This window comes from Camelus bactrianus, chromosome 8 (assembly GCF_048773025.1).
Source record: "Camelus bactrianus isolate YW-2024 breed Bactrian camel chromosome 8, ASM4877302v1, whole genome shotgun sequence".
In the NCBI taxonomy this organism is placed as follows: Eukaryota; Metazoa; Chordata; class Mammalia; order Artiodactyla; family Camelidae; genus Camelus; species Camelus bactrianus.
In genome coordinates this window covers 59713980-59739952 of record NC_133546.1, presented here as the reverse complement: position 1 = coordinate 59739952, position 25973 = coordinate 59713980, and the positions used below count along the sequence as shown (strand labels likewise).

At 42.9% G+C, this 25973-nt stretch overlaps 1 protein-coding gene across 13 annotated transcripts in view; it reads left to right on the top strand.

Annotated features, from left to right (window-relative positions):
* ANKRD6 (ankyrin repeat domain 6) overlaps positions 1–25973 on the top strand; it is a 208980-nt gene that overhangs the window by 101750 nt on the left and 81257 nt on the right. For 2 of the 13 annotated variants that reach the window (XM_045512147.2, XM_010948933.3), the window contains exon 2: positions 7157–7419. The exons of the other annotated variants lie outside the window; for them this stretch is intronic. In XM_045512147.2, coding sequence (XP_045368103.2) covers positions 7300–7419 — 120 coding nt within the window. In that variant the 5' untranslated portion in view covers positions 7157–7299. The remainder of the gene's footprint in view (positions 1–7156; positions 7420–25973) is intronic. 13 annotated transcript variants of the gene reach the window in all.

Below are 25973 nucleotides of genomic sequence, written 5' to 3'. Positions count from 1 at the left end.
GCTGTGGTGCTGTCCAGTGCTCGGGTGCTGACAGACCTGTGTCACTTGAGATTGGTCATTCTTCTGGTCCCAGGAGATGTAGCCCTCTGTTTGGGGAGGAAGAGAGAGAGAAGAGAATGGACACATCCCCCTTTGTTATCTCATGGAGGTTCTGCAGCCATACCCTGCTTCATCTTTGGGGAAAGGAAAAAGGCTAACCGACTTGGTTGGCACCTCCTCTATTTCTTAAGGGATCCACAGACTCCTGGAGACCAATTAATGATTAGAAAAAGCAATTGATTGTTAGTTTTTCTAGCATCCGCTTAACAGACGTTAAGGGCTAACTATGTTCCAGGAACCGGAACTGGGGATACAAGATAAACAAAATAGGGCTCCTGTCTTCAAGGGGTTCAGTCTAACCCGGAAGACCAGCCTTGAGCCCATGCCAGCAGTTACACTGTGAGGGGAGCTCAGGTCTTAGTCACTAGGGCTGTCATAACAGGATACCATAGTCTGGGTGGCTTAAACAACAGGAATTTATTTTCTCACAGTTCTGGAGGCTGGAAGTCCCAGATCGAGGTCCAGCAGAGGTTGGTTTCTGATGAGGACTCTCTTCCTGACTTGCAGATGGCCACTTTCTCGCTGTGTCCTCACATGGCCTTTCCTGTGAGCATGGCTCAGAGGTGGGGGTGCAGGTTTAAAAAGAGGGGTAGGAGAGAGAGCGTGGAGACTCTTTGGTATCTCTTATTAAAAGGACATTAATCCTATCAGATCAGGGCCCCACTCTTATAACCTCTTTTTACCTTATTTACCTCCTAAAAGCTCTGTTTCCAAATATAGTCACACTAAGAGTTAGGGCTTCAGTACATGAATTTTGAGGGGCACAATTCAGCCCATAGCAGGAACTTGTAGAAAACTGTAGGTGAACAGAGGAGGCTCATGATCATCTTGCCCAGGGAAAGATGGGGCAGCAGAAGGCTCTCTTTATCTGGATTTGGGGTCATTTGCTCTGTGATACGAGTACCCAGTACCCAGCCCCCAGTTGCAGGCTCTGGTCACCTAGCCATGCCAGGAAGCCAAAAAGTAATTAACTGTTCCATGTAAAAAGGGGAGGTTTTTACGTCACAAGCCTCCTGTCAGTCTGTAGCTAAGAATATGTTCTTATTCCTCCAATATTATTTTTACATTTGTTAGCAGCTTTTCTTGATGGTGGGATATGTCACAGGTTTCCGGAAGAGTATTCAGATGTCACTCAACTTTCACTGCAACAGCCTCTCTATGCTTCCTGCAGAGCTGAGTATTTCAAAGATTCAGTAAGTGTCAGATTCAGAAGAGAATAGTTACTATACTTGAGATGTACTCACAAAATAAGCATACGTGTTCCTTGGCAATGGTGGGCTTGCTCGAGAGGTGCACCTCTGCCCCTGTCATTCCTGTCTCGCACACAGTACTCGTGAACACCGGGCTCTGTGAGCAGCCAGTGTTGTACCGTCCTCATTGGCAGTACTGTGCTGACGAAGAAGGAACTGGCCCAGAGGCTTTGAGAAAATGAACCACTTCTTGCTTTATACTTTTGTCGCATTTGGTGTGCATTTCTCATCTGACATCTGGCCTTTTGGGCCCCAATCGAGGTTGATCAGAGCCAGCTGATGAGTTTCTTCAAAGTGGGGAGCAGGTCACATCCATCTGTGTTTTAACCTCTCTTGTCCTCCAGTGGTGGTTGCCGTATCCCAGCAGCGATCACTTTTGGATAAACTAGGATGAGAGTTGTGTATTAAAAATAGGCTCCTCATTCTATTGGCACTGTCTCCTGGGAGGAATTCAGTCTCTACAGCACACCAGCTTCGGTGCCTGGCTGTTCTCCTGCCCTTGGTGTCAGCCAAACACTAGCCAAAGCAGAATGCCAACCCACCTCCCATTTCCTCGGGGAAACGAAGGCAAGGCTTTGGGCAGGGAGGCGTGCTCAGAGGATTTTGTTGACAGAATTATTTTCCCATCTCCAGGACCAATAACTCTGGCTTTAGAAATTAGGGGGAAATTAGTAATATTGGCTCCAGTCAAAATCAACTCCCTCTTCATTTCTATGATTACTCCAATTGGGAAATTGGTTTTCTGTTGCTTCAACAAGTGGTCTGGAGGACACACCGGCAATGTTGAGGGCCACTGACCGCACTTGGAACAGCTTTGCTCCTTGTCTTCTCCCTTCTCCCTTTGCTGCAGAGACTCTGTTCAGAGGATGATTTTTGAGACAAACTATGGGTTTACAAATGTCGGGAATGGCTTCCCAGTCAGCCCCTAGTCCCCTGTGCTGCTGCAGATGCTGTGCTGGAACTCTCTGCTGAGGGCCGTGGAGTGTCTGGGTCTCCACTGTTCCCACAAAGCGAGCATTTCTCTGACTGCTGTCATAAAGGCAGTTCTTTACAGATTTTAACCCTTCCTGCGTCCTTCCTCCCTTACAGCATGTACATTCATCTCTTTGTAGTACTGCTGAAAGAATGCAAAAGAATGAGCATTGTTCAAAAGCATTCTGCCCATCTGTGAATCATCCCCTGACTCGTTGATCAGAGCAGTGTTACAGGTCCTCTGCTGGCAGGAGGGAGCAGTCCAACAAAATCTGAAGACCCGAGACTTTCAGAAGCTGTGCCAGGCAGACTAGGCAGCCACAGAACATTGCAAGCTGAATGAATGTCTTAATAAGCTTTTAGATGGGATCTGACTAGTACTGGCAAACGAAGCTCAAAGGGGAAAGGCAGCAAGCATTGTATTGTAAATCACTGCAGACCCTTGAGCGGGACAGCCCCTGGAATCTAATGATCGCTCCAGGAAAGAATTGACCGCGGCTATCCAGCAACAGAACATGATGTAGAGGACAGACCCTGGGATGTGAGTATGATCCCTCTTCAACACAGGGTTTGGACCAGAAGGAGCAAAGCGAGTTATTAAAACTGATGGCATTCCCTAACCACCGGTCCCTGGGCACGTGGACCGTCTCTGGGTGGGTTGTGTATAATGCTTGCTGGGACTTTAGTTTGCAGGTTTCTGCTATGATATTTTGCCTGTCAGGATATTGGTACTGGGGGACTTTATTGTAAATCTTCAAGATAACAGCATAAGCAAACCTCGTAGACCTTTTGCTGTAAAGAGAAAAATGGTCGCGTCACAGAGCAAGCAGCTGTGTGGCCCTCTGGCATTTGTGATGAGAGACAGAAGCACTGGCGAATTGGAGAGCAGTGAAAATGGGGCAGTGGGCTGGGAGGAAGGAGGAAACTCTTAGGAAGCTAAATCCCTTTCTGGATTCATGATGTTCATTGCATATTTATGATCATGCATTTATTTCACTTCCGCTAAGAACTGGCAGCTTGTTTGCATTTAAGGTTTTTCTCCAGAAAGCTGTGGAAATGAGCATCATGACAAAGAGGGATATGATTGATAGACCTGGGGCAGAAATTCCTGACTGCCAGCAGTGGGAAGTGTCTTGAATGATAGCTGATCTATTTGGAAGCTGAAGCCCAGATTCAATGAGGGAATCGGGCTGCTGCAGCCTGGGTACCCAACAGGTTGGCAGTGAAGTTTAACTCCTTAATTGCAGACTGGTCACTACCCCTCTGTCTCTCTCCCCTTCCCACTTACCATTCAGGGGTCCGCCATCCTCCTTATCTCTCTCCACAAGCCCAGTTGCTTCCACTCGGCCTGATTTGTCAGTTCAGAGGTATCGGATGAGAAGCCAAGTATTCTCTCATTGCAAAAGGACGATGATCATTGTTCTGGATGGGAAGTAAGGATACCAAGGATTTAGGGCAGTGATCCTGAAAGAGGTGGAGAGGAAGATGAGGGGGTCCCCCAACCTTGGGTGGGGGTCAGAAAGGAAGCAGAAAAGAAAACTCAGCCACATTGATTCCTCCCTCTGCCCCCCTCTGCTGTGTGTAAATGAAAGTGCAGGTGAATGTTGGAGGTCCTAGCAGGGAGGTTATTACTGGATTTAAATTAAGAATGAACTTAAGATAAACTTGAGATACCCAAGCTCACAGGGATGGTGCTAGCCAGCAGCAGATTAGGAACTGGAAACCTAGGATTCTGTTCCTGGTTTTGCAGGCAGTTTTCTGTGCAACTCTGGTGGGGGGAGTATTGAAAATCCCATAAGGGACCTATCTGGGAGGCTGCCCTCTGCCTCCAGCAGGCTATGCCTTGACATTTCATTCTCAAGTAGCTGTCACTGAAAGGCCAAAGGAAAAAAAACTCTGACATTTGTGCTTGGCCAACATTTTCTCACAAACGTAGTATTTCTCTCTCTTAAAAAAAAAAAAGGAATAGTAATGTGTGCTGGGCTGGTAAAGGGCTATTTACCAAAGGTAATTATGGACAATCTCAGTAGCTTGCAACCATGGCAATCAGTGCACCTCGGCTTTTGTCTCAGTGTCTGCGAGGCTGAATTTATTGCATGGGACAGGAGGGAGGAGGGGGAGCGGCTGTCAGTGTGAGACAGGCCTGTTGACCTGTGCTTCTGTTGCTGGGGAGACCAGACAGCACTGCTGGTCTGGACCTCGTGACCTCGGCTGATGGGCTGCACTGAGGTTGCACCAAGGAGATCTCTATCCCCAGGAGTTAAGTGATGTAGTGAAATAGAGAAATTTTAGCCATGACGATATTTGTCTGAACTGGGCCATTTTACTTAAGACATTCATATGCCTGTTGCAGGAAAGATTTGGGAAAGGGAGGCTGGCATTTTAGGTAGAGTGCCCAGAAATAACAAATGACTAAATGAAGAAAAATGTGATCCTGGGAGGGAGAGCATTTAGGAAGCCAGGGCTAATTTTCTGCATTTTCCTGCCATTTGGACCTGGAGTGCTTTTATAGGATTGGGGCAGTCAAAGCAGAAGCTCAGTGTAATTGGTTTGAAGATACCACAGATTACCTGAATAAAGAAAGACAGTGTAGCCTATGTTTATAAAAACAAACCACTTCCAAACAGTGGAACGTTCTGGGAAACAAAGCTCAAACTACAGTTTTCATGGCGATCCTGGGAGTTTCCAAAGGCTTTTCCAGCTCCATTTCTCTCTGTTTTGAGTCTCAACTGTATTCTTTCATTGGCTCCTTCATCCAACAAGGATTTCTGGTGCATCCCAGAGATCTGACTGTGGCTGAGGGAGGGGTCTTCTGCTCGGAGCACGTACCTTCTCCAGGTTGGTTGCACTTCTCATGAGCCTGGTGATCAGAGCAGCGTGAGTGGATGAGGGTTCCTTCTCTGTCTTTCCTTACTATTGTTTACCCACATTTTGGGCAACAGGTGAAGGACAGGGAGAAAATTTGATCATTCACAAATTGATTAGAGTTAAGAATGACCTTTCTGAAGTTATGCTATTCACATTGGCCAATACTCTCAGGGGTAACATAGCATCTTTAATTCCCACCACAGTCCTGTCATTCTGTTTTACACATGCACGTTTTAACCCCAGCCAGCGGAGCACTTGGTGAAACGGCCTGCCTGGATGTCACAGTGAAGGGGAGTCCGAGTGGGTTCCGTCCAGCCCTTCCCAGTCACATCACAACCAATTCTTTAATCTTTAGAGATTGAAAGGAGCATGGGGTTTGCCTGGGAGGAACTGTAAAGGATGTGTATCCTCTGGGCCTTCAAAATCAGAATGTGTGGTAGGACTGGAGATTCTCTGTGGTCATAGCCTTTTCTTTCTATTTGCGTATATTGGTATTTTTAGTAAGTACATTTTAAAACAAAAAGAGGCTCACACTTTCTTGTTGTCCTAGCAGGAAAGGGTCAGATCTGTAAGCATTTCTTCTTCAGTCCCCCAAACCCTTCACCTTTGATATAATTCCCAATGGCTTTGTTTTGCCCTAATAGTGGCCCAGGGCTAGTAGAAGGAGTCAGTCTTTATTTTTTATTTATTTATTTATTTTTATTTTTAAAATTTTAAATTAAAGTATAGTTGATTTACAACGTTGTGTTAGTTTCAGGTGTACAGCATTGTGATTAAGTTATACATATATGTATTCTTTTTCAGACTCTTTTCCATGATAGGTTATTAAAAGATGTTTGAGATTTGCAAATGTTAGCCACTATATATAAAAATAGGTAAAATCCCCCAAATTTCTTCTGTATAGCACAGGGAACTGTATTCAATATCTTGTAGTAACCTTTAATGAAAAAGAATATGAAAACAAATATAAGTTTGTATGCATGACTGGGACATTGTGCTGTACACCAGAAATTGACATATTGTATCTGACTATACTTCAATTAAAAAAAAAAAAAAGATAATTGACCTATGCAGTAGGTCCTTACTGTTTATCTGTTTTATATATAGTAGTATGTATCTGAGGAGTCAGTCTTTAAAATTCTATTAATTTGGCCATTTGGTGGAAAGAAGAGTTAAGTTTATTGCCAGTTACTACCTCCAGACCACTGCTCTGAGCTGGGGCTTAGTGTCCTGTTGGTGATTTGAATAGGCCATTTACTTCCCTCTTGTTAAGCATGGAAGCAGCACAAGCCCCTCCCTAGAGTAACTGTTTCTAGCATCTGTTTTGTTCCCAAGATGGGTTGTTCCAGCAGTAATTGGCCAGGAGATAGCAGGGGCCTGCTCCCAGCTCTCCATCTGTTCCAGAATTCAGGAACCTGCACTGTCTACAGTGAGAAAAGGATGAAGGAAGAGAACGGGAAATGCTGGGAGCAAACCCCATGGATGTAGCTCCCTCCTCAGGATCTCTGTGGGGTGTGGTCCATTGGCACCTAACTGGTCAGGGGAATAGGCATGTTAGCCTTGGTGGACCCACAGAACACAGTCCAGAGGACCCTCCGTGGTCCTACACAGTGCAGTCACCTGCTGAAGGTGGGCCTGGAAACCAGACTATGTTCAGGGGATTGTATCAGACCTCTGCTACCTGGATAGGAATTGCAGAGCAGACCTCTCAGTTCAGGCCCTAGTCATTTGGAGGACCCCCAGAGGGAGGTGGGGGCATGGGGGGATGTTCAGCACATGCTCTGCCTTCCACTTCTAAGTTCAGGATTTGCCCTGCAGAGGGTGCGGAATTCCTGCATGTCCTGTCTCCCCTCAGATCCCCTCCTCTGCAGTGAGCAATCAGCAGATGCCCTAAAACCAAGGAGGAGAGGTGTGGCCTGTCCTGGGTGCTGAGTGGCACTGATGGCAGCTTTGTTCTGTAACCCTAGGTCCCAAAGATGGCATAGTGCTGGAAGCGCCTTCCAATGATCGAAGCATCTTTACCCAAGGTGCCTGCCCGGGCCAGTGGCGTCGTGTTGAGCCAAAGGGACTTGTCTACAGCTTTCCCGAAAACGTCTTTCTCTCCTAATTCATGAGCCAGCAAGATGCGGTCGCCGCGCTTTCAGAACGCCTTCTCATAGCTGCGTACAAAGGCCAGGCGGAGAATGTGGTTCAGCTCATCAACAAGGGCGCCAAGGTAGCAGTTACCAAGGTAACAAGAGAATAAACACTTTAGCCATTTCCCGGGAAAGAGCCTACCTCTTAACCATTGTCCATAAAACTACTGTGTTTGGTTCATAGTTTTCGAGGAAGTGGCTCTTCTTTCCCCCAGTGATGGAGGTTTGGGGAGAAGAAAGAAGGATTAAAAATGCTTTTGTTGCTCTCTTTCAAATGGAATCATTTGTAATTAGCATTTTACAGTTTTTAAAATCATAGTGTGGCTTTTTCTCACCTAGTTCTTTAGCCAAACGGACAAGAGATCTCTCTGGAGAAGTCAGGGCACAAAAAACTTAGTGTGTAGAGCGTTTGTGTGATAATCACGTTAGACAGGCCTCTGGGGAGGTGGACCAGCCTGTGGATGGGGCAGCCCCTCCACTGTGCAGAACCTCCTTGATCCCATGTGTACAGTGATGGGCTTGGACCAAGTGACCCCTGTGACCTCCTTAGGCTGATTTCACATGGTTCAGTGAAAATGTGTGGCAAGCTTTGTGTGGCACTGCTGACCCCTCACCAACAGATGACACCATGGCAGACGAGAGAACGTACAGGCCAAAGGGCAGTTTTGTAGCAAAGCTGAGGAAAGGGAGGCTCTGCCCAGTTAGGTGACAAGTGCAAATACATAGACAAAATAATGCTAATGGCAAACACTTAGTATTGCTCTAAGCACTTTCTAAGCTTCTAGGGGAGGTTCTCTTTTCATCCCCACTTTAGAGATGAGGCAACTGAGGCACCGAAACATTGAAATAACTTGCCCAGAGTCCCCCAGCTACTGAGTGGCAGAACTACATCTTGAACCCAGAGTCTGGCTCAAAGCTCCTGCTCCAGGCCACCCCAGAGAGAGCTATGGAGAAGCCAAGTTTAACTTTCAAATAGTAACATCTGTTAATCTCCTGTGGGAAAATCGGTCAGCTCACATTTTTAGTTACTTATGTGTAGTCTCTATATTTCGTGCTTCTGATGTGTGCTTTTTCCAACACCACCAATCACTTAATTCAGTTCTTACAGTGTCTATATGGAGACAGTCTCAAATCTCACAAATCTGAGGCTAAAGTCTCAGTCCCACAAAAGCCACCCCTCAGCTTCAAACACCAGTTGCAAGTCCAGGTTATCACCTGTGCTTCTGACTGACTGGTTGTAAATCAGAGGTTGCCACAACACCCCCTCCTTGGCTTAAATTAATTTGCTAAAGCAACTCACAGAACTCAGGAAAACATTTAACTTACTAGATTACCAGTTTATTATAAAAGGATATAACTAGGAATAGCCAGATGGAAGACACGTGTAAGACAAGGTGTGGGGAAAGGGGCACAGAGTTGCCATGTCCTCTGAGCGCACTACCCTCCCAGCACCTCCATGTGTTCACTAACCCAGAAGTTCCCTGAACCCTGTCCTTCGGGTTTTTATGGAGCCTTCATTACATAGACATGATTGACTAAGTCATTGGCCATTGGTGACTGAGTCAACCTCTAGCACCTCTCTCCTTCTTGGATGTCAGGAAAGTGAGACTGCAAATTCTAACCTCTAATCACTGTTGGTTTCCCTGGCAACCAGCCCCATCTTTAGGGTTTTCCATAAGTTATCTTATTAACATAAACTCAGGTATGGTTGAAAGGGGTTTAGTGTGAATAACACACTCCTTTCCCCTTTCTGGCTCTGGAGCTGTTTCAGGAACTGATGAAAAAAGACCAACTATTGTAACAAATATGCTCCCATTGCTCTTACCACTTAGGAAATTCCTAGGGTTTGGGGAGCTCTAAGCCAGACTAAGAGCAAATATATATTTCTTATTATAAATCACAGTATCACAGTGCTGGCCTTTAGAGAGAGAGAAAATCTTTGGCTCCTTAGAGGTCACCCGTTGGCCTAACAGCACTCTGACCCAGGTGGTGACTGGGTTGTACGGAACTGAGGGTGAAGGGAACCATAACTCAGACATCGGTGTGATCTACCCAGAGCCCCTCCGGTCCCAGGCAGTCACACATGGGAGAAAGTGCATGAACGCTGTAGTTAGGCCGCTTGCACACACATTTTAACTCTGCTGCGTTTGCTAGTTATGCAAGTTGCTTAACTTCTTGGAGCCCCAGTTGCCTTATCTGTAAAGTGGGGATAGTAATACCAAACCTTTCAGAATTATTATAATAATAATTTATTAAAGCACTTAGCTTGTAGTCTGCAAATTCTCTTTTTAAACAGACTGCATCATTTGCTTTTTAAAAAAGTTTTATTGAAGTACAACTTACATGCCAAAAAATTCACCCATTTTCAGTGTGTAATTCAGTGATTTTTAATGTTTTTACAGAGTTGTACAATCATCATCATGTTCTTATTTTAGAATATTTCTAATTTGAGAACACATTCTAATTTTAGAATCCCAGTAACAAATCCTTACTTGTTAGCTGTCATTCCCCATCACCATCCCCAGCTCCTGGCAACCATTCATTTACTTTCTGTCTCTACAGATTTCCCTTTTGTGGACATTTTGTATAAATGGAATCATGCATTATGTGGTCTTTTGTGTTGGTATTTTCAGTAAGCCTTCTGTTGTTCAGGTTCGTCTGTGTTGTAGCACACGTTCTCTCGCGCTGAACAAGAGTATCCCCCTGTATAGACACGCCACATTTTGTATCCAGTCATTTGGGGTTGTTTCTGGTTGTAATTAATATGAATAATGCTGCTGTGAATGTTTGTGTACAGTTCTTATGTGGACATGTGTTCTCATTTCTCTTGGGTAGATACCTAGTTGTGGAATTACTGGGTTGCCTGGGAAATCTATGTTTAACATTTTAAGGAACTGCCAGGCTATATTCCAGAGTAGCTGTACCATTTTTTCAAATTGAAGTACAGTCAATTACAATGTGTCAATTTCTGGTGTATAGCACAATATATTCATTTTCATATTTTTTTCGTTAAAGGTTATTACATGCTGTACCATTTTATATCCCTGTCAGCAACATATGAAGCTTCCAGTTTCTCTGTGTCCTCACCAACGCTTGTTATTGTCTATCTTTTTTTTTAACATCATTTGCTTTTTAATAATTATCTTTCTAAAGGTAAAGCATGCACATAGGAGCTTTAAAAGTATAAATGTAAATGCTATTAGAAGACGTTTAACAAAAACAGCTATTCCCTAGCCTATACCCAGTCTGCTCCCCTGAAGAAAGAGCTTTAAATTTTTTAGCTGTTTTTTACCCCTGGCGTTTATCTTCATATTTCTAATGAATATGCAAATGCTACTAATTTGACTAATCAGCTTAATTTTTAATTTAAAAACAATTTAGATAATATTTCAATTTTTGTGTTGTACATACCCCTAAGCTGAATTTAAAAATATTTTTAAACTGTTTGCCTTCCGTTTCTGATTCTGCATAGGCAACCACTTTCAACTCTTTTAGTAGATTCACAAATACATCCTGATATTACTAAGTCTTGATTTTCCTGTTTTGGGCATTATGTGTTGACTTAACAATACAGAAGCTGATGATTTAAGATTTCACTTTTTTTCCCTCTCTTGCTGTCTCACACATGCACTTCTACTTCTGCAACTTAGATGACCTCCGCATTAGGTTTTTGCATATTTTGAACACTTTCTGCCATTCATAGCTGAGCCATGTGGTATGTACTATCATTATGTTAAATTTTTTTGGTTTTGTTTTGTTTTATTGGAGTATAGTCAGTTTACTATGCTGTGTCAATTTCTGGTGTACAACATAATGTTTCAGTCATACATGCACATACACATATTCCTTTTCATACTCTTTTTCATTTTAGGTTACTACAAGATATGGAATATAGTTCCCTGTGCTATACAGTATAGACTTGTTGTTTATTTTATATATATATTAGTTACTATCTGCAAATCTTGAACTCCCAATTTATCCCTTCTTTGCCCTCTTCCCCCCGGTAACTGTAAGTTTGTTTTCTATGTTTGTGAGTCTGTTTCTGTTTTGTAAATAAGTTCATTTGTCTTTTTTTTAGATTCCATATATAAGTGATATATGGTATTTTTCTTTCTCTTTCTGTTTTACTTCACTTACAATGACAATTTTCAGGCCCATCCATGTTGCTATAAATGGCATTATTTTATTCTTTTTTATGGCTGAGTAGAATTGCATTATATAAATATACCACAACTTCTTTATCCAGTCATGTGTCAATGGACATTTAGGTTGCTACCACGTCTTGGCTACTGTATATAGTGCTGCTATGAATGTTGGAGTGCATGTATCTTTTCGATTAGAGTTCCCTCTAGATAATATGCCCAGGAGTGGGATTGCTGGATTATATGGTAAGTCTGTTTTTAGTTTCTTGAAGAATCTCCATACTATTTTCCATATGGCTGCACCAAACTACATTCCCACCAATAGTATAGGAGGGTTCCCTTTTCTCCGTACCCTCTCCAGCATTTATCATTCATGGACTTCTGAATCATGGCCATTCTGACTGGTGTGAGGTGATACCTCATTGTAGTTTTGATTTGCAATGTTCTCCTAGGGTAATCTACCAAGTCAATAGAAATAAAAGCAAAAATAAACAAATGGGAGCTAATTAAACTTACAAGCTTTTGCACAGCAAAGGAAACTATAAACAAAACAAAAAGACAAACTACAGAATGGGAGAAAATATTTGCAAATGATGCAACTGACAAGGGCTTAATTTCCAGAATATACAAACAGCTTATACAATTTAATAACAAAAAAACAAACACTCCTGTCTAAAAATGGGCTGAAGACCTAAACAAGCATTTTTCTAATGGAGACACAGAAATGGCCAACAGGCGTATGAAAAAATGCTCAATATCATTAATTAACTTTTTTGCAATAATTTGTTTGCCTTGATGTTAATAATCATCCTGTGTTTAGTTTTGTCTCTCACCTATCACTAATCATCCCCAGATGTGTAATCTCTGGGTGTGCAGAATGTTAGGTAGCCTCTCCATTGATTCTCCCTGAAAAGATGTCCTCTGGAGCCCCGACCCTGCTTCAGTCTGGACAGGTGGCCCTCAGCCTCTGGCAGCTTTCTGAGGATCTAGCTTTACTCTTATCCTAGGGATTCCCCTAACCGCTTTTATATATGTCGACTTTCTATTTTCTGGACCCCAGTGTCTTTCACTTTCTCTGTACACCCTCTAATACAGTGCTGTCCAACAGAACTTTCTGTGATCGTGACATGTTCTGTATCTGTGCTAATAGAGTAACAACACATGGCTGTTGTGAACAGCTGAGCCTTGAACAACACAGATTTGATCTGCATAGGTCCACTTATACATAGATTTTTTTTCAGTAGTGACGAAGACAGTACTGCATGATCTGTGGTTTGTTAAATCCACAGATGCAGAACCACAGATATGGAGGAACTGTGGGTATGAAGGACCTAGGAATACAAGTAGGAGTTATCCTCAGATTTTTGACTGTGTGGAGGATTGGCACCACTAACCCCAACGCTGTTCAAGAGTTGGCTGTTCTTGAAATGTGGCTGGTGTGGCTGAGGAACTGAATTTTAAATTTAATTTTAACTAATTAAATTTAAGTGCTACATGTAGCTGTTGGCTATTGAATAGCATACAGAGATCTAATGTATTCTTGAGAATGAGTTCACAGGAGAGATTGATCAATTTTAAACACAATCTGTTGTCCCTTTCTCTCCCACATTCTCCCAATCTAGTTGTATCACAATTTTTGAGCCGATCCATAATTAGTGTGATTATATAAATGCTGTTTATTAGTGAGCCAATGATTGTACTATCATTACATTTCCATTTTTTTGTATAACTTGCTGTGTTTCCTGGAGTTGATCATTGCTTCGATTTTTATTTTTATTTTTTTATTTATTTTTAGTAGATTTTTATTGAAGTACCGTCAGTTTTGCTTCAATTTTTAAATTTTTAAAAAATACATATTTATTGAAGTCCAGTCAGTTTACAATGTGTCAATTTCCACTGATTAAATGCTTGCTGTCCATTTTCTCTGTGTTCCTCATAATTGGATATTGTTCTGTGGGTGCTCAGAACTCCCCAGCAGACTGTCACTGTGACCTGGGCCAGGGTTTCTCTCTTACATTTCTCTATATTTGACACAGAAGGAAGGCTCTAAATTTGGAATCCAAAGACCTTGGTCCAAGCACCTGCTCTGCTGCTTGTTAACTGCTTGTTAATGTAGGCCCAGTATTCTCACCTTCTGCACTACTGATATTTTAGGCCAGATCATTCTTGGTTGTGGGAGGTTGTCCTGTGCGTGGTAGAATGTTTAGCAGCATCTCTGACCTCTATCCATTGGGTGCATAGTACTCCCTCCCCACTAGCTGTGACAATCAAAAATGTCTGTAGATGTTGACAAATGTCCCTTGGGGGGACAAAATTGCCCCTCACTGAGAACCACTAATATAGGCAAATTTCTTCACCTTCCAAGTTCAATTTCCTTCCAAAACTTAGAGGACTTCCATCAGGATTAAATATGATAACACATGTGGCTGCAGTTGTAAAATCTTAAATGGGCACAAAATATTGGGTGTGTTTTTTTTTAACCCCTCCAGTGCCTAGCAGAGTGCTCACACATTAAGCCCCATATGTGTTGATTTTTGATTTGTTTTTTGGTGGAGGGGGATTGGGTTCATTTATTTATTTATCTTAGTGGAGGTACTGGGGATTGAACTCAGGACCTCATGGCACCCTAAGCACGTGCTCTACTACTGAGCTGTCCCTTCCTCCCTCCGTGTGTGTTGAATGAGGAGGATAATGTTGTTGACTGTAAATTGCTTACAGTTGGTGCTTACTAGGTGTCAGGTTGTAAGAGGGCTACCATGAGTATGTCTTCTAAACCTCACCACAACTGTATTCTCATTATACAGATGAGGAAACTGAGACACAGAGCGGTTAGTTAACCTGCCCAAAGTTTCAGAAAGTGTCAAGACTGGGATTTGAACCCTGGCCCATCCAGTTCAGGGTCTTTGCTCTTAACCATCATGTTTCACCTGTATGGTTTATGGCTTTGAATTGTGAACATCCCATGGGCTGCTTGTTGCTAGAACATCTTCCCTGGCATCTTAACACGTAGTATATATAATCTGCAAATGTCTCACTAACTAGTATGTTATATGCCCAGGTACTTTAATAGAGCAATATCCCAATAATGGTGTTGTACATGTGTGTAACATTGTACACTTTTCCAGTTATTTTCATGTATGTGCTGCTTACCCCTAGAACCCCATGAGATACACATATGGGTTTTCCTTTTGGAGCTGTCACACTTGTGAGGTGATGAATGAACGAGGGCATGCCAGAGCCGGCACCAGAACTGGGATCTCCGAGCCCCCATGCAGATGTCCCCTCTGTTACACCAGGGGCCTCAGATAAGGGCAGCCTCTTCTGTCCTCATGGGGATGTAGCTTAGTAGCTAATAAATGTGGTTATGATACCTTATCCACCAAGCACAGGTGAAGTTGTCATGCCCAGGACAAGTCATCAGAGGCAGTGGGGTGGGGAGCTGGAAATTGGTATAGGAACTACATGAAAAAAGTTTAAACTCGTATTTTAAGGGAAAGGCTCACTGAGAACTCTGATTTGCCATTTGCAGAATTTTCATATTTAGACCAATTATTTTTCAAGTTGTACTGACCCACACATTTTCAATTGGAACAGGTCATCTGGCAAAGGCACTGGGTATCCTGCAAAGTCCAACCTATGCCTGGAGTATATTGTCTGGCTGTTGGAGATGGTAACTCAGGGTCTCCCAGCAATTTGTCTCCTGACCCCTCACTTCTCTGCCATTGCTCTCACCAAGGTCACCCATTGTTTACGCATCTAGTAATTATGAATTGAGTTCCTGCTTTGCACCAGTGCATAAAACAGGGGAAAGTGTCCTGGCCTTATGGAGCTTGTGTTCTGTTGGGGAGACTGACTACAATTGGAGTCTTGCCTGCCCTCCCCTCCCTTGGCTCTACCTCCCAGTTTTCTTCTCCAAAGGCGCCTTCTCTTCCAGTCTCTAAAGCTGGCTCTCCTCAGCTAATAATTAAATTGACACAAGGCAGATTAACAACAGGAAAAGAAAAATTTAATTTGTATACATAGAGGTCTTGTAGAAACGGAACCCCCCCGCCCCAAAGTGACCAAAGCGGGCTGTTTATAGATGACTTTTAGACAAAGAAACAATTATTTGTGAAGATTTAACCAAATAAAGGGGCTTTGCTTGGGGTAGCAGACTCGTGAAGAAGTTTGCTTATATGGCTTCCTTAGCCTTGAATTCTCTAGCTCTGGTGATAAGGATGCTTTCTACCCTACTGGTTTATACAGAGGAAGCCTTCACGTGGGAGATTTATTTTCTGCTTTCAGAAGGGAAGGCAGGGGGCCATCAGAGTATTTTTTAAAAATATTTTTCCCATCAGCTATCTCTCAAGTAACTTTAATTCAAAATCATCAATATGCCATTGAACATGTTTTGGGCAGCCTGCCCTGGGCCCAGCATACTTACAGGTTGTTTGTGGCTCCTGTGGAGTTTTCATATAAGATCTCCCATCACTTGCAAGTGACTATGCTCCACTGAACATAAACTTTTAAAAAGAGAGATGCAGAGGGTTTGATGGCAGTAATGTAACTTTCCCAAGCATGACACTCGACGGTGTCTGCAGGAATGAAGAGCGGGCGGGGCTGGTAGGTATTTTCCCGCAGCCCCTCCCAGGAGAAGACTGGAGGTTGATAACTGACATGCGTTCACAGCTTGGAAATCAAGGATCTTTTTTGTTGTTGTTCTTTTGCTTTGGTTTTGATTCTGTGGGAGTGTTTCATGTTAGGACTTACTGGAATGGTGTGGGTCTGAACTTGTTTGCGAGCATGTAGGCTTGTAGTCCTTTGCTGAAAGCTGCCAGTCCGCAAGAGGTGGATGATGGGAGAAACAGATGCTTACCAGGGTCACCTGAGAGAGTGTGTTGTATATAGCATGCTTCTTGCAGAAGACTTCATTCACTTGTTTAAAAAGATATTTAAACATTCAGTATTTTGAACAGGTAATACATTCACATGATTTGAAAACAGAAGGTATGAAAGGTTGATCAGTCTTTCTCCTATACTGTCTCCCAGCCGCTCAATGTCTCCTTGTCTGAAGGCAACCCATGTTACCTGTTTCTTGCGTTTATCCCCCTGAGATATTTCATGCATATACGTGCAAATAGATATATCCCTCTGTGTATCCCCGTGAATTGTTTGCATACAAATTGTAGGATACTATACACATCCTCCTTTCCTTTGCTTTATTCAATGAATTGTAATTGGCTTAACCTACCCCCTACTGATGGACATTTAGATTATGTTAATCTTCTGCTCTTAGAAATTATTCTGCAGCAACTGGCCTGGTTTTATTGTGCAGGGTGCTTCTATCTGCAGGACAGATTTCTCTAAGTGGCACTGCTGGGGCAGGGCATACGTGCCCTTGTAATTGTCACAGCTGGAACAGAATTGCCCTGTGTTGAGGTTGTGCCAGTGTGCCCTACCCCCAGAGGAGAGAGAGGGGTCCGTAAGGACTGACCTTTAAGCACCCCGTGACCAGTGCTGTACCGGCCTCTCCCTCCTCCCTCTTCTCCTGGCCCTTCTTCTGAGTTTATCCTGCTCTTCTTGCATTCTCTCTAGGAGCTCTCTGCAGTGGCTCTGTTTGGCCTTTGTTCTTCTCTCCTTCAGCGTGGGTTTATAGAATCTTCTCTTTTTCACCTGCTCTGGGTTGTGTCTCTTACCAGTCTCCTGGGAGTCAGGGAGAAAAGCAGGAGGTGGCTGATGGCGGGGCAGTGGCGGGAGTCTCCACACCTCTCCTCGTCCTCCTCACCCTCCACTTACAGCCAAAAACAGGGTCCCTCCCAAGGCAGCCTGGGACTTTGCATCTCACACCCCACACTCAGTCTGTTCTCACCTCCTGAGTGAGGGCTGACACAGCCCTCGATCTTGCGCTGGGCTCTGGATCCACAAACTCTAACAGTGAGGGCACTGACAGTGTACAGTTACATGTCAGGTTAAACAGAAAATCTGCTTTTTGTTCTGCAGTAGCTAGAATCATCACGCTGTGGGAAGAAAATCTCAACTGGGAAAACTCAGGCCTTCATAGTTTATCATCAGAAATCATCAGGGAAACTTGACATACGGTGATTCTGATGGTAAAACAAACATGTGTTCAGATTTTAACTAATCAATTAGTGAGGGAACCAGTAAGATGTTGCAACTGGTTCAAAAGAGAATGCAAAGAATTACAAATACGCTGGTCTCGGGAAAGTAGAAATAAACTTGCTTATTAGATATAAAACTGGCCAATATAACCGAATCTCTGCTAGACATAATTTACTGGCATCACCCTCAGTGTTCTAAGACTTACAGTTGTGAAATAGCTGAAAAACAGAGCAGATAACCTGGAATTTCATTGTGCATGAGACAGGATACCTCGCTCTCTCTCACCTATTTTATATTTTTATTTTGGTAAAAATTTTCTATTTTTAAAAATTATGGTAAAATGTACATAACACAGAATTTACTATTTTAACGGTATGCAAGTGTTCACTTCACTGGAATTAAGTCCATTCACATTTTTGTGCAACCATCAGCACCATCCATCTCCGGAACTCATCTTCCCAAATGGAAACTCCGTACCCATGAAACACTTACTCCCTGTTTCCCCTCGCCCTGGTCCCTGGCAACCACAGCTCCACTTTCTGTCTCTGACTTTGTCACCCATTTAAAAATCTCCAGTTTTTCCCTACCGAGAGTAGAGGAAGCGAATTCCATTCACCATCTCTGTGACCCTGGCCAAGCGATTAGCCTCCTCGAGCCTTGGTTTCCTGTCTGTAAAATCAGCCTAACACCTACCTCAGGGGTCTGCTGTGAGGGTTAAATGAGGTAATCCACGCAGAGGGCTCGTACAGTGCAATAAGGATGTAGAACAAGCTCAGTGGATGTAGTTATTGTTATCATAATTACTGTTTCCTCACTTGACTCCATGGTCCTGAGACACAGAAGCTCCCGTAGGTCAGCATTCTCAGTATTGACCTATTGACCACACGTGTGATCACCTGGAGAGGCTTCAAAAATACTGATGCCCAGGTCCCATGCCCAGAGTTTCTGATTTAATTGGTGAGGGGCGTGGCTGGGGCTTTCTCAGCGCCCCTGGTGACTCTAGTGAGCAGCCAGGTGGGAGACTACTCACTGTTCCAGGGGTTCCTCTCCTGGGTCCCCGAGCCCTGCGTAAGCCATGGGGCGACCTCTCTGCCAAGCGCTGGGTGAGTCAGTGGCGCTCTTTGTGGAATACCACGGAAGAGTGATATTCTCAGTGCCATGATTCAAGCTAGAAACACGTTTACCTGCAGGAAATACTCATGGAGTGTGGGAAGGCAAAGCATGCTGTGAATTGTGTGGCTTGCCTGTGAGATGTGCGTGGAAAGTTAGTGGGTCAGTACTAGGAAGGTCTCAGTGTAAGTGTTAACTTATGATGTTGGGGGTGTTAATTAGGCAGACAGCCCAGTGACGAGGGCTTCAGCAAAGGTAGGGGCCCCCCCCTCCCCAAAGATGCTCTTAGGAGGGAGGAGAGGGGACCTCTCAGTGGGAGAGGGCAATGTGAGAACTGGTGTAGTGAGTCAGACAGGAGTCCCTACCTGGGCCTGTGGGAAGATGTGCTGTAATGGAGGGGAGCTGGCTCAACACTTCAGGGATGGACCCTCAACCTTGACTCAGGCATCTCAGGAGAGGCTTTGGGGCTGCTGTTGGAACAGGGATCCCGGGGTCAGCCTGAGAATCTTAGCTGTTCTCTCACTGCCTTTGGGGAAGTCTTGGAAGAGGTGCCTTGCCCTGCAGGGCCTCTTCTGTTCCCTCTTGCTCATGTTTGCAGTAGTGTTCGGCAGGGGTGAACACCAGAACTCTTTCCCAAGCTCTGAGCAGGCCTGGTGGATGCGGTGGCCTGCGAGTTGACACAGCAAGTCGTGCACCGTTCCCCATCCCCGTGGACCATCTGAGCAGTTTGCACGCTGTTGCCTTAGCAGTCCGCACTTAAAATGGAAGCCTCAGACTGCGCAGCTGACTCTTTTATAAACTGGATTAATGTGCTGGTAACACCACCTAAAGCCATATATTTGTGGGTCCTAACCATGCTAGAGGAGAGATTACAATGTCACAGCACAGCCAGGGGCAGCATTTAAAAATCCTCCCTAAATACCTGTATCTTAACTGAACAAAATGCATGGGAGGATCACTGGTTTCCAGGCCAGTCGTTGGTCTGTTTTAAGACTTCAAAGTGCCATCGCCTAATCCACGTTCTGGGGTGCCGTACGGTGAGGAGGCCGGAGGGGGAAGGAGCTTTAGCAGCCACTGAGCTGCCTGCCTGGGCCTCTGCTCAGATGCCAGTGCAGATGGCCCGTTGGTGCTTTTCTCGCTCTTAAGCTGTAATGACTTAGGTTTCAGAAAATAAATGAAGCCAGGAACTTGCTTGGAGACGGAAAATTCTCTCTCAGCAGGCCTCTTGGTTTGTTTCCAATGAGAATTGGCTGTTACATGTTTAAGTTGTCATAAACCAAGGATATAAACCAAGATGGGTGAGGAGGTGGCAACTGTGCCTGGTCCTCTTTTAGCCTGTGTTTCCATCAAATAGAGCAACAGATAAAAAATTATACGCTATGAGCAACTGAAGTTTATTGCAAGTATGCAAGGCTGATTCAACATCGATCAGTGTAGTTCCCGTATCAATAGATGTCTTAGTCTGCTCAGGCTGGGTGGCTTAAACAATGAACATTTATTTTTCACAGTTCTAGAGATGAGGAAGTCCAAGACAAAGGTGCTGGTGGATTCAGTTCCTGATGAGGGCTGTCTTCCTTGCTTGCCCACAGCCACTGTCTCACTGGGTTCTCCCATGACAGAGAGAGGGAGCTCTGGTCTCTTCCTCTTCTTATAAGGACAATTTCCATCATGGGGTCCCTACCTGCACAACCTCATCAAGCCGTAATTACCTCCCAAAGGTCCTGCCTCCAAATACTATCACATTGGGGGTTAGGGCTTCAACATATGAATTGGGTTGGGGGGCACAAATATTTTAGTCCATAACAAGCCAAACAAGAAAAATTATGTGGTCATATCAACAGATGCAGGAAAAGCATTTGACAAAAATCCAAAACCCCTTTGAGCTAAAAACTCCCAACAAACTAGGAATTGAGGAGAGCTTTCTCAACACAACAAAGAGCATTTACAAAAATCCTGCAGCTAACATCGTACTTAATCGTGAAAGACTGAACAGTTTCTTTGTAGACAAAGAACAAGGAGGCCAGGATATCTGCTCTTACCATTCTTAGCTAATATAATGATGCACATTCTAGCCACTACAGTAAGGCAAGAAGAAGGAAGAAAAGCCATACATCTTAGAAGAGAAAAAATAACACTATCCCTATTGGCGGAAGACATGATTGTCTACATAGAAAAAATACCAAGGAATCTATCCCCAAACTCCTAAAACTAATAAGAGAGTTGAACAAACCTGCAGGATACAAGGTCAACACATAAAAATCAGTTGCATTGCTATATTCTACTATCTGTGAACACGTGGAAATGGGAATTAAAAACAATACCCTCTATAGTCACGCCAAAAGAAATGAAATATTTATGTATTAATTTAATAAAACTTGTACAGGTTCTGAAGAATTATAAAATGCTGATGAAAGGAATGAAAGGAGACGTAAACACTTGGAGTTGCATATCATGTTCATGGATTAGAGAGCTCAACATAGGAAAGAAAACAGTTCTCCCCGAATTGACCTACAGGGTTCATGCAACTTCTATTGAAATCTCAGCATAGTGGGTTTTTTTTTTGTTTTGTTTTGGCACACATAGAAGAGCTTATTCTAAAATTTATATGGAAAGGCACAGACCCTAGGATAGCTAACAGAATCTTGAAAAAGAGAGTAAAGTGGGAGGGATCCCTCTACCTGATACTAAGGCTGCTATGTAGTTACAGTGATCAGAAGCGTGTGGTATTTGTGGAGAGATAAGCATGTAGAGCAGCAGAACAGATTGTAGAGAACCCAGAAATAGATCCACACAAATATGCCTAACTGGTTTTTTCCAAAGGTGCAAAACCAATTCAATAGAGGAACTTACAACAAATGCTATTGGAGCAGTTGGTCATGCATAGGTTGTAAAAAGTGGCCTTGATGTAGACCTTACACAAAAATCAACCCAAAGTGGATCATGACTTTCAAGGCAAAATATAAAATTATAAAATTTTTAGGAAAAAAAGAGAAAATCTTCAGGATCTAGAGCTAGGCAGAATTCTTTTTTTTTTTTTTTTTTTGGTTGGGGGAGGTAATCATATTTATTTATTTTTTCATTTTATTATTTTTTAAATGGAGGTACTGGGGATTGAACCCAGGACCTCATGTGTACTAGGCATACACTCTACCACTGATCTATACTCTTCCCCAGGCAGAATTCTTAGACTTGTTACCTAAAACATGATCCAGAAAAGGAAAAATTAATAAACTGAATCTCATCAAAATTGAAACTTTTTCTCTGTGAACAACTCTGCTAAGATGAAAAGATAACCAACGATCTGGGAGAATATATTTGCAAACCACATATTTGACAAAGGATTTGTAGCTAGAATGTATAAAGAGCTCTCAAAATTCAGCAGTAATAAACAGTCCTGCCTATTAGAAAGTAGACAGAAGACACAAAGAGACATCTCACCAAAGAGGATATACAGATGGCAAATAAGCTGGTGAAAAGATGTTGAACATCATTAGCCATTTGGCAAATGCACATTAAAACCACAACGAGGCGCTACACCTATTAGAATGGCTAAAATTTATAAAAAGTAACAAGGTGGGAGGGTGTGGCTCGAGTGGTGGACTGCATGCTTAGCATGCACAGGGTCATGGGTTCAATCCCCGGTACTCCCTCTAAACATAAATAAATAGATAAACCTAATTACCTCCCCCACCAAATAAAAATAAATAAAATCTTTAAAAAAATAAAATAAAAAAAGTAACAAGACCAAATGCTGACAAGGATGCGGAGAAACTGGATCTCTTACATATTGCTGGTGGGAGTATAAAATGATACAGCCACTCTGGAAAACAGTTTGACAGTTTCTTATAAAACTAAATATGCAACTATCATTTGACCTAGCAGTTGCACTCTTGGACACTTATCCAAGAGAAGTGAAAGCTTATGTTTCCACAAAAGCATACACACAAATGTTTATAGCACTTTTTTATAACAGCCCCCCAAACAGAAAAAGCCTGCAGCGAATGAATGGGTAAACAAATCATGGTACATTCATACCGTGGAACTCTACTCAGAAATAATAAAGAACAAACTAGTGATATATGCAAAGTTACACATTCTATTATTCCATTTATGACATTGAAAAAATTAAAGAAATGGAAAACAGGTTTGTGGTTACTCAGGAGTTAGGGATGGGGATGGAGGGCGGGGGAGGGGAGGGATCCTCAGTGATAGAACTGCCGTGTGTCTGAACTGGATCAGTGTCAGTATCCCGACTGTGATACTGCACTGTAGGTTTGCAAGATGTTACAGTTGGAGGAAAGTGGGTGAAGGATACATGGGAGGTCTCTGTATTTCTTAAAACTGCATGTAAATCTACAACTATCTCAAAATAAACAGTTTAATTTAAAACCATTACAAAGGGAAGGGAGGAACAACACAAGTCTACAATTAAAAGCTATTTGTGTCCTAAGGGCCACAGTTTACAACCTCAGCCTAAAGCCCACCAGCGAGTCCCAGGGTCTTGGAGTCTGGCCGGTGCAGCTCTGGAACATCTGCGTCCCTCTGCCCCAGGCGCAAAGTGACACTACTAGGCATGCATGCCTCCAGTTTTTCCATTGCTTGGCCCTGAGTTCTGGTGGTGCATTTCTGGCATTTTTATGCCCTGTGTATGTTGTACCCCAACCCTGACACTTTCATGCATTGGAGCAATATTCTTCCGGGCCCCTTCTGGGCTTGTCAAGAAGGAGCAGTGATTGTTTGTGGGAAGGTTGGTAGGATGTGTGAGTGGCACTGAGCTAGCAGGGGCAGTGACCTTGTCTATATCATCCTTGGATTCTCAGTACTTAGCCTGGCTCTCAGTAAATGCTTGTCAGGTAAATTACACCTACTACCTTGACTACAGAAAACAATTCTTAGATATCCATGTAATGGTCCCTTCAGAAGACAGACCTCTGCCAGAGAGAAAAAGGAGCTGCTTCTATAAAAGCAACCTCAGAATCTACAAAGCTTTAGACATGGAAGAAGATCTGAGTGGAGGAGAGGTCATCCCAGCCTCTGCTCTGTGCCTGGGCATCGGGCTCTCCCTGTGTGGTTCTCTCACTTTGCTGGACACAGCCTGACCCCAGGGTGACCACTTTCATCTCTAAGACAGAGGTGGATTTACCCTGAAGTTGATGGAGTTTAGGCTTCAGGGCCCTTGCTTGCACTGGCGCCTTTCAATGCCCCCAACTTGATTTTGTATTTGTAATTTTTAAATCTTTTTCTTAAGGAAAGACTCCAGAATTGTGTATATTTGAGGCCTCATGAAATTTGCATTTGCCCTGGTTAAGGTTCCTTTGTAGAAACAGCCCCAACTTTTACTTCTCTTAACACAACTAAGATAGTCTGAAACTTTTTCGAATTCTAGGTACTAAGGGAGGACAAACAGGAAAGAGACAAAGACAGTACAAGCATTAAAAAAAAAAAAAAAAAAGGCAATGCAGTGCCAATATATATTTCTTATTCTCTAGTAAATAGCTTATTCCCAGCACTCACAAGCTCTGGGAGACAGCTGGGCTCCTCACTTCCCAGCACCAGGACTACTTCCACATAGAGATGCCTTGTGATGATGCATCACATGAAAACTGCTGGGTCAAGAGCACGTGCCTTGAAATGAGACAATCTGGGTTCAAATATCATTATACTGCATAGCACCTGTGCACTTGGACAAGTTATTGCACCTCTTTGCCTCAGTTTCTATGTCTGTAAAATGGAGCAATAATAATAGCTACCTTACATTTACCAGTGTAGTCTAGGTTATGCTGCAGTAACTCAGCATCTCAAAAGCTTAAAAAAGTTTTTTTTTTAAGGTTTATCTCTTGCTCATGTTTTATGTCCATTGTGGGCCAGTGGGGTGGGGTGGGAGAGTAGGCTCTGCTCACCATGGCCGTTACTCAGGGCCGAGCTGATGGAGGCCTGCCATTTGGAATACTATCTGTTGGTTCCAGTGCTGCAGTGGAAGGGAATGTGGAGAACTGCCCGTTAGCTCTAAAATGCTTCTGACTTAAACTGATACATCACAGACTCATTTCATGGCTAGAGCAAGTCATGTGGTCACATCTAATTTTGGAGAGGTTGAGAAATATTCTTCCCTGATGAGCTTGGAAGAAAAGGATGTGAGGAACAGTCCCATGTTTGCCACATATATCTTAGGGTGGCTGGGAGGACAAAATGGTATAATAGATTACCTAGAAGATAATAAGGACTCAGTGTTAGTTGTTATCACTGGGAAACTCCAAGAATATGAAAACTTAAAGTAAATGGAGGGTCCCAGCAAAATATCAGTTATAAAAATTGGACCCACCCACAAGCAACAAAAAGAAAATTAGATAAATTGTACTTCATCAAAATTAAAAACTTTTGTGCATCAGAGGATACTATCAACAGAGTGAAGAGGCAACCCATGGAATGGGAGAAAATATTTGCAAATCACGTATCTGATGAGGGATTAATATCCTGATTATATAAAGAACTCTAACAACTCAACAACAGCAAAACAACTCAAAAAAAAAAAAATGAGCAAAAGACTTGAAAAGATGTTTCTCCAAAGAAAGGATACAACTGGCCAATAAGCACATACAAAGATGCTCAACACCACTAGTTACTGGGGAAATGTAAATTAAAATCATAATGAGATACACACCCATTAGGTTGGCTATCATCAAACAAAACAAAACAAAAAAGAAAAAAGTGTTGGTGAGGTAGAAAAATTAGAACCCTAATGCATTGCTGGTGGGAACGTAAAATGGTACAACCACAATGGAAAACAGTATGGTGGTTCCTCATGTTAAACACTGAGTTATCATACAATTCAGCAATTCCACTTCTAGGTATGTACCCAAAAAAAGTGAGAGCAGGGATTTGAACAGGTATTTGTATATCTGTGTTCATAGTCAAAGGTAGAAGCAACCTACACGTCCATCAACAGATGACTGGATAAACAAAATGTAGTATAAACATAAAGTGGAATATTATTCATCCTTAAAAAGGAAGGGGATTCTGATACATGCTTCAACATGGACGACCCTTGAAAATATTATGCTAAGTGAAATAAGAGAGACAGAAGGGGACAAATATTGTATGATTCCACTTATTTAAGGCACTGGAATAGGCAAATTAATAGAGATGAAAAGTAGGATTAGAAGTTAGCAGGGGTGGGGGAAGGAGGGAGTTATTGTTTAATGGATACAGAGTTTCTCTTTGGGATAATTAAAAGTTCTGGAATTGAATAATGGTGACGGTTGCATAACATTGTGAATATACTTAATGCCACTGAATTA